Source organism: Nansenia antarctica, assembly GCF_963989245.1.
Source record: "Nansenia antarctica genome assembly, chromosome: 4".
NCBI classification, from domain to species: domain Eukaryota; kingdom Metazoa; phylum Chordata; class Actinopteri; order Argentiniformes; family Microstomatidae; genus Nansenia; species Nansenia antarctica.
The window spans coordinates 7,039,592-7,056,170 of NC_137689.1; the positions used below are offsets into that span (position 1 = coordinate 7,039,592).

The 16,579-nt window shown below is 44.7% G+C and overlaps 1 protein-coding gene across 1 annotated transcript; it reads left to right on the top strand.

Annotated features, from left to right (window-relative positions):
• Positions 1-9,703: 9,703 nt before the first annotated feature.
• LOC308154878 (lymphoid-specific helicase-like) lies at positions 9,704-16,180 on the top strand (the record flags this gene model as incomplete). The annotated part of the gene is made up of 9 exons (XM_080528096.1): positions 9,704-10,097; positions 13,754-13,815; positions 13,903-13,950; positions 14,292-14,519; positions 14,694-14,876; positions 15,087-15,230; positions 15,393-15,580; positions 15,806-15,902; positions 16,049-16,180. The coding sequence occupies 9 exons, from the start codon at positions 9,704-9,706 to the stop codon at positions 16,178-16,180; spliced, it is 1,476 nt and encodes a 491-aa protein (XP_080384222.1).
• Between the last annotated feature and the right edge of the window lie 399 nt (positions 16,181-16,579).

Here is a 16,579-nt window from a genome sequence, read left to right on the forward strand (position 1 = left end):
TGTATAGACTATGCCATATAAGATACTTTCACATGCTATGCAGGTCTCCCCATGAACAATTTCGTCAGTGTCATATCTAAAAATATATTTATTATATCCTAAAATAAGGCTCAATTGTCTCAAAAAAAGTGCCTTATCAATGTCCCTGCAAGACAGCTTTTCCCGAACTTGTTGTCTACTAAGCTAACAGATAGCTGCTTAATTGTAGCATGTGTGGACACATATAAAGGCAGTGAGAGGTTTAACTATTTGAAGGACCATTACAGGTCAATGTGTAGCTAGTAGAGGCACTGGTACTGTACATTGATTGATTGTGTTGAGGTCCTTTATTGAGACTAATTTCTTTCGTCCTGTCAAAGACATTGGTTTGGAATTTAAGAAATCGGAAGAAATCTGACATCTGACTCCTGTTTTCACTTACTAAACTTTGAGTTTGATTATGTGGTCCTCTGTGGCTCAGATGGTAGAGCATGGAAATAATATCGCATAGTAGGTTGTGAATTTGATTCCCGCTGGGACCATATACTGACAAATGTATGCACTCACTGCAATGTAAGTCGTTTTGGATAAAGGGGTCAGCTAAATAAATATACTGTAGAAGCGTTCAGCTTAGCTGCTCACGTTCTTAATTTAGGCCACTAGATGGCGACATTGGTGAATGAAATGAACTCCACTGTAGGTTGAACGTAGTGCTGTAGTGTGTTCCTTCCCCCCACTCCCTATTGAGGTGTGTTCACCAGTGTTGCCACAGTTACTTTGAAAAAGTATTCTGATTACTGATTACTGATTACTCCTTTAAAAAGTAATCTAGTTACTTTACTGATTACTTGATTTAAAAAGTAACTAAGTTAGATTACTAGTTACTTTTTTAGTTACTATTGGCAGCTGCCTAGGCACCCGACCCCCCCCCCCCCCCGCAACATAAAAATGAAAACTGGTTTTGCCAAAACTCACTTTATTTTAACAGTAACTTAAATTACATAATTAAACTTTAAACAATAACTTAAAACAACAAAATAAAGAGTCTTTCTTTGCCTCACCCAACATAAATACTTGTTTTTAAACAATAAAATAAATATAATCTTTATTTAACACAGTAACTAGCAAGGAGTGGTTTCACAAAACCTAAAACCTACCCTGACCATTCAGATATGATCCTAATATAATCCTAATCCTAAACTGGGTGAGTCTGAGTTTATCAATGAAGAGTGAACTCAGCTGTCAAGACTGGAAGGAGGCCATGAACACGCTATGGAGGCCATGAACACGCTATGGAGGCCATGAACACGCTATGGAGGCCATGAACACACTATGAGTGAAACAGTGGAAAGGGGCGAGTAAACCAGTGGTTGTATCTCATTAACAGAAGCTTCTCAAACCTCTTGTCAGAAAGTCTGTTCCTTCTAGGCGTGAGCACCAAACCTCCCAGACTAAAGAGCCGCTCTACAGGAGCGCTAGATGGGGTTGGAGTGTTATACTTCAAGAAAATGTTCTTAATGTTTGGATACTGATTCAGAATCTGAAGCTCATGCCCTGACCTCAAGTAGTCCATGACTTCCTTTTCTGCCGAGTAGGTCTCCTCTGGCTCCGCCTCAAAAGCAAAAAAGTCCATCTCGCCTTGGTTGGCAGTCGTGGTGGGTACACTGGCAGGGCTCTGTGCTGCAGGAGCAGTTTTGCGACATTCTGCTGTGAGAAGCTCCTTTACTTGCTCCCTCCTACCTTCATCTCTCAGCCATCGGAGTTTGAATTTTGGACAACTAGCAGCTGCGAGAAGGGCATCTTTGTTGTCCAGCACACTGGCAAAACGAGTCTGGATAGCCTGAAAGATATAATTTGATATGTTTATTATTATCTAGTTGTAGCCTATAAGGTCTATTATTTATACCTTTATTTACTAATTATGTATGCAATTAGTTTGTGCAACTGACAACCTACATACTGCAGTATGGTGTGACTCTGCTCCATGTTCATGAATAGTGCAATGAAAATGTATTTATTTATCTTTAAGATGGAACAACATAGCATACCTGCACTATGGCATCTGGAAGGCCTGCAGTCATCTTGGATAGGGTGTCTTTCACAGCAAGGGTCTTCTGCATCAGGACTTCAAGTGTGGGCAGTAAAGTCCCATACGGACAGTCACCTTGTAGGATATCCAGTGCTATAGTTAGAGGCTTCATGACGGTACAGTACTCATGCAGGTACTGGTACTCCTGGTCTTTGAAGCACTTCACTCCCAGCTTGTTGCACAGAGTAGTCAGCTCATTCATGGGGATTTCTGCGATTCTCTTTATGGCTTCGTAAAAGGAATTCCACCTTGTGGATGTCGGTACCAGGAGCTTTCTTTTGTTAACCTCCTCCACCGTTTCTGACGCAACGGTAGATCGGCTTGCTTTCGTCCAGAGAGCTGTGCATTTTGCTGTGCTGCTCCTATACACAGCCTTGCTCTCTGGTTTGGAAGTGATGTACTTCTCCACATCACTTGTAGAAATAAGGTTGAGGGTATGTGAAGCACACCTTTGGTGCGGGGGAAGAATCAGCTGGCCATCACTATCATCCTCAGCTGATAGGATTTCTGACACATCTAAAAAAGTGACATCATCCGTGGCCTCCTCCACCGTCTCATCATCGGACTCTGTGACAGCAGGCTGATAGACTTGAAATGCCTTGACAAAGTTAGATCCATTATCTGTCACTGTTGCTACTACTTTGTTGATTAGTCCATATGAAGAGTGAATGTTTTCGATTTCTGCACCAATAACATCATACGTGTGTCTACCGCGGATTCTCCTACACGCCAATGCAGCCTTGTTGCGGTCTAATGTGGATCTACTAATCCAGTGGAGCGTTACTCCCATATAGCTCCTATTGTTAGCTGTCCAAATGTCCGCTGTAGTTGACACATAGTCGACCTCGTTCAGCGCAGCCTTCAGATGTTTTTCCATCTCTGCATACTCCTTCTCCAAGTACGAAGAAAAAGATGTTCTGTGAGGTAGCTCGGCATTGGTAGTAGTGGGGATCTTGTTAATGATGGCACGGAAAGAGGGCGAGTCAACTGTGTTTATGGGCAGCATTTCCTCTACAACATACCGCCCGACCAATTTATTCAACTCTCCCACACTTACAGGTTGTGATTTTGTAGGCCTACTGAAGTCCAGCTTTTGTTGCTTGAGCGGTGTGGGACCTCCCGCAGAAGTCGAGGTCTCTGGGACTTTCTCCGCGAGCTTGACTGTGCTGTGCAGAGATTCCAAATGTTTCTTTAAATTTGATGTTGTGGTTTTACCACAGGACAATATTTTCTTTCCAGCACAGAGTGTACAACGAACATTTATGTTCTTGTCATCCTTTGCTGACACAAACTCAAAATAATCCCTATATTTCCAGCTATTTAACGCATATCTCTGTTCTCGCTCCATTATACGCTTCTGTTTACACTGTGCAATCAGCGTGGTGATACACGTGAGCGATTCTGCTGCACCTCGTGTTGAAAACGTGATCACTGACGTCACTCCCCAAGACGCGAGAAAAGCAATAAATGTTTGTTTACTATCGAACATTACAAAGAAATACTGCATTTAGCCTAAGTTATGAGGTAGTAACGCAATAGTAACGCACAGTCACTCGAATAAGTAACTTTAATCAGATTACTGATTTGGAAATAGTATCGCGATAGAATACTCGTTACTGGGAAAAGTAATCAGATTAGAGTATCGCGATACTTAGTATCGCGTTACCGGCATCACTGATTGTCAGTACATTCTAATAATATGGATTACTTTGCGTTTTAGCATCTCAAACCCCCAAAATGTCAGGTGGCGCAACCGTCCTAACAAAGGAACAGATTAAGAACACTGTTAAAAGTGGTATTTTAATAATAATATATTCAATATAAAATATTGTGGCATGATTTTATGTTTGAAACCTTTCAAATAAACATGTACAAAAAATAATAATAATAATATTATGCCATTCTGAAAGGCTAAATGAATTAAAAAAAAAGGCTGAGCAGGTTTACAAACTAACTAATTAGACGCTTTACAGTAATTCCCCAATTGACCAGGAAAAGTACCTAGATTTGTCGCTGGTCGCTTTTGACTGGCGAGACTGACTACAGGAGAGGGCAAAGCTATAGACCAGGGGTGGGGAACCTCCGGCCTCCGGGCCGTATAAGGCCCGCGAGACCGTTTGATCCGGCCTACGAGGCAATTAATAAAAATAAACAAAAGCAACATTAGAAATACAACATAAAAAAAATATATATATATATTGAACGTGACGTTCAGGGTCAGTGACGGACAGCTGTCTATCGGTCTGTGTCACGTTCATGGTCACGTATGTAACGTAATGTGTCATTGCGTGATAATCTCCTGTCATCGCTTCAATCAGAAAGTAATCAGAATGCAAACATGGCTGTCAAGAAAAGAAAGGTAGATGCAGAATGTCGCGCTTTCCAAGACAAATGGACAAACAATTATTTATTTGTTGAGGTAAAAGGCAAGCCAGCAGTGGCGGCTGGTGCTAAACATTTTGGGTGGGGCACAGGTTATGGGGGCATGCTCCACGGGGAAGAATATCAACTTTAAAATCTGGATTTACAGTCGATTTTAGCATGAGAATAGCTCTACCCCCCTGTACAGACCTCGCCATCCCCTCTACCCCCCTGTACAGACCTCTTCATCCCCTCTACCCACCTCTACAGACCTCTTCATCCCCTCTACCCCCCTGTACAGACCTCTTCATCCCCTCTACCCACCTCTACAGACCTCTTCATCACCTCTACCCACCTCTACATCTCCTCTACCCACCTCTACAGACCTCTCCATCCCCTCTACCCCCTGTACAGACCTCTCCATCCCCTCTACCCTCCTCTACAGACCTCTTCATCCCCTCTACCCCCCTGTACATACCTCCTCATCCCCCCTACCCCCCTGTACAGACCTCTTCATCCCCTCTACCCCCTGTACATACCTCCTCATCCCCCCTACCCCCCTGTACAGACCTCTCCATCCCCTCTACCCCCCCTGTACAGACCTCTTCATCCCCTCTACCCCCCTGTACAGACCTCTTCATCCCCTCTACCCCCCTGTACATACCTCCTCATCCCCCCTACCCCCCTGTACAGACCTCTCCATCCCCTCTACCCCCCTGTACAGACCTCTTCATCCCCTCTACCCCCCTGTACAGACCTCTTCATCCCCTCTACCCCCCTGTACAGACCTCTTCATCCCCTCTACCCCCCTGTACAGACCTCTTCATCCCCCCTACCCACCTCTACAGACCTCTTCATCCCCCCTACCCACCTCTACAGACCTCTTCATCCCCCCTACCCACCTCTACATACCTCCTCATCCCCCCTACCCCCCTGTACAGACCTCTCCATCCCCTCTACCCCCCCTGTACAGACCTCTCCATCCCCTCTACCCCCCTGTACAGACCTCTTCATCCCCTCTACCCCCCTGTACAGACCTCTTTATCCCCTCTACCCCCCTGTACAGACCTCTTCATCCCCCCTACCCCCCTGTACAGACCTCTTCATCCCCTCTAGTGAGTGTGTGTGTGTGTGTGTGTGTGTGTGTGTGTGTGTGTGTGCGTGTGTGCGTGTGTGCGTGTGTGTGTGTGTGTGCGTGTGCTGAATACATAAACAAACAAGCTAAAAGACGACAATAGAAAACGTACCATGCTGACGATATTACTAAATGTTTGAAGTAGCTTTTATCTTAGCTGACTCTCTTACCTTCAGGTCGAGTTTGTGTATTCTGGCTTCGCAAAACACCAACAGTAGCAGCCTAACAGCCGCGGAGATTGCGACCACAAACGAAGTTTGACTTCGGTAATAGGTCCAGTTGTAATATCCTCAAGCAGGGGAGGCTGGTTCATTAGGTGCAACTGGACAATGCCCCACCAAAGGGAGAAGAGAGAGATTTTTTTTCTATGACTTCTAGACAGTGTTGCTTCTGAATATCATAGTCCAATCAGCTAGTGTTCTGTGGCGTATATCATAGTCCAATCAGCTAGTGTCCTGTGGAGTATGTTCCAATCAGCTTCAAGTCCCGCCCCTTTCGGTGCATGTCCCAAAACCCCATAGACAAATGACCGAATGGCCTGAAGTTACCAAAATAGATTTTACATGCAAGTCTACGAGAACAGCCTAGTGCAATTTCGCGTAGTGTGAAAGTTGCCCCGAAAGGGGCGGGACTTGAAGCTGATTGGAACATACTCCACAGAACACTAGCTGATTGGACTATGATATACGCCACAGAACACTAGCTGATTGGACTATGATATTCAGAAGCAACACTGTCTAGAAGTCATAGAAAAAAAATCTCTCTCTTCTCCCTTTGGTGGGGCATTGCCCAATTGCCCCTAATGAACCAGCCTACCCTGCAAGCCAGTATGCCTTGTGTATCGGGAGGCGCTCGCGGTTATGAAAAAGGCGAACCTCGAACGTCATTACAACTCAAAACATGCTAACCTGGACAACTTGAAAGGACAAATACGCTTGGATAAAGTTAACGCTCTTCGTCAGAGTTTGGGTGCTCAACAAGCAGTCTTCACAAGACCACAATCTGACCGAGACAACGTTACGCATGCTAGTTTTGTGTTGAGTGAGCTAATCGCTAAGAAGCTGAGGCCGCATTCAGAAGGAGAATTTGTGAAGGAGTTAATTATTGCCGCGGCGGAGCTGCTCGCACCGGACAAAGTAAAATTGTTCCAAAGTGTCAGTTTGTCTCGAAGAACTGTCTCAGATCGGATTACTGACATGGCACAAGATATTGAGAAAACACTGAGGGACACCGCAAGAGATTTCCAGTTTTTCTCTCTGGCCTGCGATGAGACAACAGACATAACAAACACCGCCCAACTGGCCATTTTTGTGCGGGGGATTACAGCCGAGTTTCATACGAGGGAGGAGTTGCTGTCTTTGCAAGCCATGCATGGCACCACCAAAGGTGAGGATTTATTTGAGCAAGTTGTTTTGGCTATGAACAAATTCGAACTGCAGTTTGACAAGTTAAGTGGCCTGGCAACGGATGGAGCCCCAGCCATGGTTGGCGCGCAATAGGGATTGACTGCATTGGTCAAAAAATAAATGAGTCGTCTCAGTCTCGATCCAAGTGAGTTAGTTGTATGCCACTGTATCATACACCAAGAGAATCTGTGTGCACAGTCCCTGAAGTTCAACAATGTGATGACAACTGTCGTTTCCACCATAAATGTCATCAAAAGCAGAGGGCTGAACAGCCGCCAGTTCAAAGAGCTACTGAGTGAACTAGAGTCAGAGTACGGAGATCTGGTTTACCACTGTGAGGTGCGCTGGCTGAGTCGCGAAAATATGCTCACACGGTTTTACTCACTCAGAGAAGAAGTGAAACAGTTCATGGAGATGAAGGGGAAACCTGTCATAGAACTCAGTGATAGCAAGTGGCTGTGTGATTTGGGCTTCATGGTGGACATTACCAAGTACCTGTCAGAGCTGAACGTCAAGCTCCAAGGTCCCAACCAGCTTCTCAGCTCTCTACAATCAAATGTGAAGTCATTTGAAGCTAAACTAAAGTTGTGGCAAGTGCAACTGGAAAGGGGAAACACTGTCCACTTTCCCACTCTGCAAGAACAAAAGCCTGCTGTGACATCTGAATATGCTGCTGAGTGTGCAAAACTCCTCCAGGCATTTGGAGAGAGGTTCCAGGACGTGAAAAGTAAGCAAAGGGAACTGTACATATTTGCCACGCCATTTAATGTGGAACCAGCTGATGTGCCTGACAACCTACAACTCGAAATCATTGAGCTGCAAAGCAATGACGAGCTCAAAGCTAGGTACAACAACCTCCCTCTGCTGGACTTCTACAAACTGTATGTACGTGCTGAGGATTTTCCCATTCTAAGGAGACATGCACTGAAGTTTGCGTCAGTGTTTGGGACCACCTACTGCTGTGAGCAGTTCTTTTCAAAACTGACTCTTGCAAAGACTCGGTTCCGCTACAAGACTGACTGACCCAAACCTGCAAAACCAGCTGCGAGTAGCATCATCATCATTACCAGCTGACACCAAACGCCTCGCCGAAGAGAAACAGTTCCAGCCATCGCATTAGGTAAGTCCGATATGTGTTCAATAATTTGTTTTAATTAATTAATTAATTAATTAATAATAGATCTATGGTAACCAAGACAGTCTGTTTGTTTCCTAACCAAGCAGGTAGGCTACCCGGTGGCCGTGGCTGGAGCCTAATCAGGAGGACTCGGGCCAGCTGACTGGGTGTCCTGGTTACAGCTTAAAAGGCGTTCCAGTCCACAAGCTCTCTCTCTCTCCTCCAGCACCATTATTCTATATTACACCGTACAACACCCTCCTCGCCATACTTTCCTGCATTCACTCACTTACACTACTGATACACTGATTCTCATACCCCATTGGATTATTGTTCAGTTTGGCATACCTTAGTACTATTAAATTCTTGTTATTCTGATTATACATGGTGTGTGTGTGTCCCTTTTTGTTATGGTCCAGAGCCAGGCCGTAACAATGGCCCTTGAAGGATGTTCTAAAAATGTAAATGGCCCTTTAGGAAAAAGGTTCCCCACCCCTGCTTTAGACGACCTGAGCGGACAGAGGGGAGGAGAGATTCTCGTCACACAAGGCCCTCAAGGGAAAAGCCATCAGACAGCTTGCCCAGGTTTCCACTCTTTTATCAAGTGGATGATTTTCATGGAATTACGCCGAAGGTGTTTCCACACACATGCTCTCTATGTAACTCCATGTCAAATTCCAGTAAGACATGGAAGGACCACTTCAACGGAGTGACCCATAGTTACAGCCGACGACAACTTTTGCTTCAATATCCAGATTTGGAGAAACATGAGACATCCTATAAGAAGGTGATTCGGGACGGGAGATATGGCAGAAGACCCCCAAAAATTGGCGAAGGAGTCAAGACAGAGACTTCGTTCAGCCACACAAACGCAACTCCACATGCAAGCTAACGGGGATGATGCTAGCGAGGTAGAACTAGCTAGCAAAGCTCCTGTTGACAGCAGAGCCACTGAGTATGATATGGCTCAAATACTCGAGATGCTGAAGAAGATATCGGAGGACACGGCAGAAATGAAAGAAATCCGACGTTCTGTGAGTTCCATGGATGCTAAACTGACCGCACTCGGCACACGCACTACTGAGGTGGAGGAACGAGTGATAGGCTGGAGGACGAACAAGCTAACAGGAGTGCCGTTCCTGCAGTCACTAAAGCGGACTTGCAACAACTAACAGACAGGCTAGCTGACGCTGAAGACAGATCCAGACGCAATAACCTCAGATTCGTTGGGATACCAGAGGGATCTGAAAAGAACGACATGACTGCCTTCCTGAACAAACTCATCTCAACATCCCTGGACATCAACCCTCCCCCAGGTGGAATCGAAATGGATCGCGCTCATAGGATTGGAACACGTTTGGACACCGGAGACAAGGGCAAAGTGAGAACCATCGTCGCCCGCTTTCTGCGCTACAAAGATTGCCAGAACATCCTCGAGGAGGCACGGAAGAAGAGACGCATAACGTGGGACAACAAACCGGTGATGATCTTCCCAGATTACTCGAAGGAGACCCAGCGGAAGAGAGAAGCATTCAACCTTTGCAAGAGAGTATCTGGATGACACTGACCTCAAGTTGTTTACGGGAGATCCTGATACTGCGTTGGATGAGCCAGAAATGTTAACAGATGAGAGACTCTCCCTGTTCGACTCAAATGAGGATGGCTTTGAGAGTTATGAAGACTTACCCCAGCGCAGGATCACAAACTTCAGTGTCTATGATAAGCGTGGCCACCTTTGTCCATTTGACTCTGGGCTGATTGAGAAGAATGTAGAGCTGTACTTCAGTTGCGCAGTCAAGCCCATCTACGATGACAACCCCTGCATGGATGGTGGAGTTCCTGCCAAAAAGCTTGGTCCCATCAATGCCTGGTGGATCACTGGCTTTGATGGTGGTGAAAAGGCTTTAATTGGCTTCACTACAGCCTTTGCTGACTACATCCTCATGCACTCGAGTGAGGAGTATGCCCCCATCTTTGCACTGATGCAGGAGAAGATCTACATGAGCAACAGTGTTTCCTCCAGGATTTTTCCCATTAGTGGCGGGGCGGTCATCTTTCACGCGCATAAAACGCGTGCACGCGACACCAATCGTGGTGATTTTAGAGGCAATAGATTATTGTTGCCCCGCGCATATTGCTATGAATAGTTCGAAGCTAGGTGCTTGCACGTTAGGTGCGAGAATGCTCGGTTAACAGCGGGAACATTATATTTGTTTCACAAAATAGGCTGATTTAATTGACCATGAACATCAGAGACAGACATTACGAATGTTCATCTAAAATACTCTATACTGAGCACTGGTATAAGAACATGAACCAGAGAACAGCAGTAAATGCAATAACCCACAGTCGTCGCTGATGATGTTGCATTTTCGATTAGGATAAGGGATTAAAGGCACCGGCGACGGACTAAAAGAGAAATCCGTTTACCGGCTTTTTACACGCACATGAGTTGTTGTAAGACTCATAAATGTTTCATTTCCACGGCAAAACAAACAATACACAACGAGGGTTTAGTACTACCACCGCATGATACAGCTACATGTCATAAACTCGTGTAGAACAGCTGGGGAGTCTGAATATGTTTTCAACAAGGCAACAACTCTGCTTCTAACTCCAATTTTAAACTCTGAGAGCGCTGGAGCGCACACTGGGCCCGACGTCATAGAGAAACCGAGTCATTTGATTGGACGAGAGGCCCCCACCTGTGGTGTATGTCCCCACCTGTCCTACCCGCTGTACATACCTTATGTTTTGTTGTATTGTTCTTCCCATGTTGGATGTATGTTTATCTTGTAGATAGTACTAGTTATTTGTCTGTATTATCTTGTAGATAGTACTAGTTTTTTTTGTCTGTCTTACATGTAACGATGAATTGAGAATCAAGGACCCCAATTGAAATAAGCCAGTGGCTTTCTTGGGTTTTTATCCTGTTAGTTGACCTTGTATGTAATATGTACTTTCGTGTACCTACTTCTGCAAATCTTCTAATAAAGTTTTTTCAATCAATCAATCAATCAGCACTCCATGAGCGCAAGATCAAATTCAGCCTGCTCTACCCTGCACGTCTGAGGATCTCCACCGATGGAAATGGCCCACGGGTGTTTGACAACCCGGAGACAGCGTTACAGTTTATTGAGCATCGCTGAGGACGGTAGGCCTACTGTAACGGTGCGTTTTCAAGAAACCTTAATTTGGGATATGGTTTAATAGGTGCGGGGATTATTTAATTTGTTTTAACGCAATATGCGTATTGGTCTATTACCCGCTTGGCACCTTGTACAGTTTATCTGACATTTGAGTTTGTTCTAAGCTATGTGACCAACATGTAAGCTTGTTATGGCCATAATTCCCCAGTGGGTTATTTTACTAACTGTACAACCCCTTACAATTCTGATGGAGACATCATCTGAACACATCTTGGACAATTTACCCAAAGCAGAGGGCTTTTGGGTTGACTTGTTCTAAGTCATGGACCTAGGAAGGTTATTGTTTTGTTTTACTATGATACTGTTCTTAGTCATAATTATTGTTCTCTGCTTATAGAGATCACCAAGTTTTTTGTTTTGTGTCTTATAAGTTACATGTTACTATTTACTTTGTTAATGCACCAGGGGTCTTACATTATATTATAACCAACACTCATTCTATGGTTAAATACGTAAACATTTATCTATGACTAGCAATCAGAGGAATTTGTGCTATTCCACCTGGAATGTAAATGGATTAGGGTGTCCAGCTAAGAGAAAAAAGATTTTGAGACATTTGAAAATTAAAAAACAGGATATAGTTTTTTTTGCAGGAAACACGTTGCTCTCATCAGGAATCAGTTAAACTATGCAGAGAATGGGTGGGGCATGTATTCTTTAGTGCTGGGTCTTCTAACAGTAAAGGGGTAGCCATACTAATTAACAAAGGTTTGCAATTTAAGCTAAGGAAGGAGGTTAAAGATGAGGAGGGCAGATTAGTTATAATATTGGCTGACATACAAGGTCAGACCCTGATATTGGCCAATGTATATGCACCGAATGCAGATAATCCTAGTTTCTTTGCGGACTTGGAAAGTAAATTGTGTGATATTGGACAGTACCCTATAGTTTTAGGGGGAGATTTCAATAATGCCCTAGATAAAATCCTGGATTGCAGTAAGCCAACAGGAGGTAGAGAGACTGATTCTGTTTTAATTATTAAGAGAATATGTCATTCCATGGGCCTTGTAGATGTATGGAGGCTGAACCATCCAGTGGATAGGGATTATACTTTCTATTCAGGAGCACACAAAGTATACTCGCGAATAGACTTTTTCCTTATTTCGAGATCCTTATTGCCCTCCATACTGGCCTGCACTATTGACAGCATTCTGTTGACCGACCATGCTATGGTTAGATTAGATATGACTCCATATCGAGAGACCATGAGGTCACGAGTGTGGCGCTTTAACTCATCGCTGCTACGGGACGTTGGTTTTAGGGAGGAGCTTAGGGCACAGATCAATCTATACTTGGAGACCAATGTCCCTACGGCTCCCTCCGCCATAGTAGCATGGGAGGCCATGAAGGCTTTTCTCAGGGGATTCATTATTCAGTACTCCTCTCATAAAAAAAAGGCTTCCACTGCTAAACTTCTAGATTTAGAAAGGGAAATTAAGAATATAGAGGATAAATTAAAAAGGAATATATCTGACGGGCTTTGTAAAAAAACTGACTCATCTTAAGATGATTGTTATCTGGCTGTAGTGTCTAGTTTGAATGTGAATGAATGAATGTGTGCAATAGCAACACAAATAACGTTTTTTACCCAAGGAAAAAAAACAAAAAACGAAATAATAATTGATCGTTAATTCTTGCGATTATCGAAAAAGACATTTTGATCGTTTGCCCAGCCCTAGTCTGCACCTGACCTCACACTAGCCTGGGTCCTCCGTAAGGATATACATCAACACACGTGACCGTCACAAAACACCCAAGGTTAACCTGGCTGCTATCCCACAGAAATGGCAATTTAAGGCACAGGTGAGTGGGGGGATTTAACTTGAGCAGTGAGTTTACCATATCCACTCAGTTACACATACAACATTCATTAGCACCGTTGCTAAAAATAATTTCTCATTAGCAGTCTCAGCGCTTCTACCTTGAGGAGGAGCTCCTTCTGCCTGCCGCTAGGGGGGGCTGCAGCACCATCAGCACCCCCCTTCCCGCGTGCGTCAAATGTCTGCTTTGTGCAAGCCTCGCTGCAGCTGTTAGCCGACTAGCTAGCAGACTTGTGATAACTTCTTGCTATCGACGTTATTACAGTGATATTTGTCGACCATCCGTCTAACTTAGCAAATGTATGAAATCTTAACAGCTTGAAGGAAGAACCACGCAGCGTGTCCGAGTCTGAGGGAGCACAGGGTACAGCGATGGAGGAGACCGTGCCTGACACCGGTAGGGCTGTTGACATCTTTTAAAAGTTAGGAATGGGATGAAAGTGTTCGTTTTCTTCTAACGTCAGGTTTGTCTACAATACGTGTAAATCTAGCTGCAGCAGACGGAAGATGGAGTCCCTGAAGTTCTCCTCACTAAGGACATGGAGGAAGAGGAGAAGCAGTTGATGGAGGAGCGAGTGAAAAAAGAGATGAGTGTTAGTTTTCTTCTAACGTCATTTATTTTTTCTCTATTTTCAAGTCGGAGGAAAGAAGCGTGGGCGTGAGGAAGATTACAACATTGCCGATGTCAAGTCTGAAGAGGTAGGCTAACATACTTTGAAATGGGGCAAATGGGCCTAGTTAATAGTTTCATTTTGATTTACTTTTTTGCATGTTTTTGTGTTTCAGGAAATTATGTCTAAGGCCAAAATAGCTAAAGTGGAGGAAGAGGAAGAGGTAAGGAATTGTAATCACAATGTAAGGGATACATTTGATAGTTTTCAGCCTATTTTATAGCCTGAACCACCATAAAGGGATGGTTCAGCCTATATGTTTAGGTGAAATATCATCGGTTCTCATAGTATCAGTTGTCCTCATAGGCCAGTAGTGGAATCCTGTATGACGTTTTCTACTGTCCTACCTATGAGGATAACTCTGTAAGATGAGATTTCACCTAAACATAAAAAAAGGCTGAACCATCCATTTAACTCTTAACCCAAAATAAACTTGAAGCTGAAATGAAATGGCTTTTGATGTCCTAGATCCTCACCTTCTGAGCTCTCCCTCTTCTCGAACAGGAGGAGGAGATCCCCAGCCACATAAAGCTGGAAGTCAAGGATATAGAGATGATGAGCAACTCGAACACAGACATCAAGAGTCGCCTGTCGGAGGCTGTGAGAGACCGTGCCAAGCACCTGGACCCAGACAGGAAGGTGAACGGCCAGCCCGTGCCTGCCAAGCAGCCCAAACTCTTTACTGGAGGTGTCATGAGATGCTACCAGATAGACGGCCTCGAGTGGCTTAGGGTGAGTGAAAGTCCTTTTGATTGTGCCTATTGCTTGCTTATTGAATCGAAGCCGAAAGGGAGTTATTTGCTCTTTTAACCGTGTGTGTGTGTGTGTGTGTGTGTGTGTGTGTGTGTGTGTGTGTGTGTGTGTGTGTGTGTGTGTGTGTGTGTGTGTGTGTGTGTGTGTGCGCAGATGTTGTGGGAGAACGGGATCAATGGGATCCTGGCTGATGAGATGGGTCTGGGGAAGACCATTCAGTGCATCGGCCACGTGGCAATGATGGTCGAGAAGAAGGTCATGGGTCCCTTCCTGGTGGTCGCCCCCCTGTCCACTGTGTCCAACTGGATCAGCGAGTTCAAAAAATTCACCCCAGAGGTACAATAGTTTGAAATACTATTGTACAGACATAATGCAAGTGGATGGCCCATGGTACACAGTGTATGGTAACTTGACATCAAACCACTCATGCAAAATGTCCTACTGTACATTTTCCCCTAATTTACAATCACTGCCTGATTTGAGCTGACATCTATGACTGTTTACTCTTTACCTAAAGGCTCTTTCTGCCCCATGTCGTGTGATCAGATTTCAGTGCAGCTGTACGACAGGCCCCAGAAGGAGAGACTGAAGATATTGAAGTCAATCCGCAAGCCCCAGGGGTCCCTCAACATGTGTCCTGTGGTGATCACCTCCTTTCAGATAGCCATGATTGACGAAGGACATCTGCAGGTGGGCCTCTCTCTCTGTCTCTCATGGTCATCTATGGTGGTTGGAATTTATAAAGTTATTTTTAAAAAAGAGAGAGAGAGAGAAATTGTTGGTTTTTAGTTCTCACAGCACAGCCTTTTAATGATGACCCCCCCCCCCCCAAACACACACACACACACACAGCGTTTCCATTGGAAATACCTGATCGTGGACAATCGTAAGAACAGGAACTGCCGGGCGGTGAGGGAGCTGAAGATGCTGCCCACAGACAACAAGCTGCTGCTGACCCGCACGCCGCTGCAGAACAACCTGGCCGAGCTCTGGTCTCTGCTCAACTTCCTCCAGCCCGAGGTGCTCGATGACCTCAAAAGGTACGGATGTCTCTGTGAACCAACCAACAAACAAATACATTCCACCATGGAATTTTATTACATTACCCGGTAATGTAATATAATGAAATCAGTTATTTTATACTTCGCAATTTAGTGAATAGTAATAAGTAATGTTCTTGTTTTTTTGTTCACAGCACAGCAAAGATTGGTGCTGGTGGTGGTGGTGTGTGCGCGCGTTAATATTTTGCACTCTCTCTCCTACAGCTTTGAGTCGTGGTTTGACATCGACACCATCAAAGACGACGCGGACAACATTGTTGCCAACGAACAAGAGCACAGCATCCTGCACATGCTTCACCAGGTTAGTCCCCTGACTGGCTACCCCCCCGTTCACATGAGAAGACGACGCCGTCAGTGATGTAGCCCGTTAACGGCTTAGATGGGCAGCAATCAGATTGTCCGTTGCCTGTTGTAATTGTTCATCTAACAGGATGTCTCGGTTTGCAGATTCTGACACCGTTCCTGCTGAGGAGACTGAAGTCCGATGTGACGTTGGACGTGCCGCCGAAAAAGGAGATCATTGTGTACGCCCCTCTCACTGCCAAACAGGCCTCGTTTTACACTGCTGTGGTCACTTAGACGTAAATCACTCGTTTTTTACTATGTATTTCTTTCCTCCCGTCATTTTTCTGCGACGAGGTTTAGCGACAGAACTAGAAGTACACAGAGGTTCTTATCTATACACGTTACGTTATTTGCATTTAGTGAAAGAAACTAGGAACAGTACCTTTGTTTTTGGTTTGTCGTCAGGTTCCACTTCACATGTCTATTTTTGGAGAATCAGTTTGGAAGCGTTTGTACAATGTTAGTCAGGTCGCCTCTTTCTCACTCTCTCTCACACTCTCTCTCTCCTCTTCTCACTCTCTCTCTCTCCTCTTCTCTCTCTCTCTTCTACCACCCATCACATCCCACTGGTGGCTCATCTCCTCTGTAAGATAAACTGAAACCATTTGATCACTTAAGACTGAGAAGTGAATT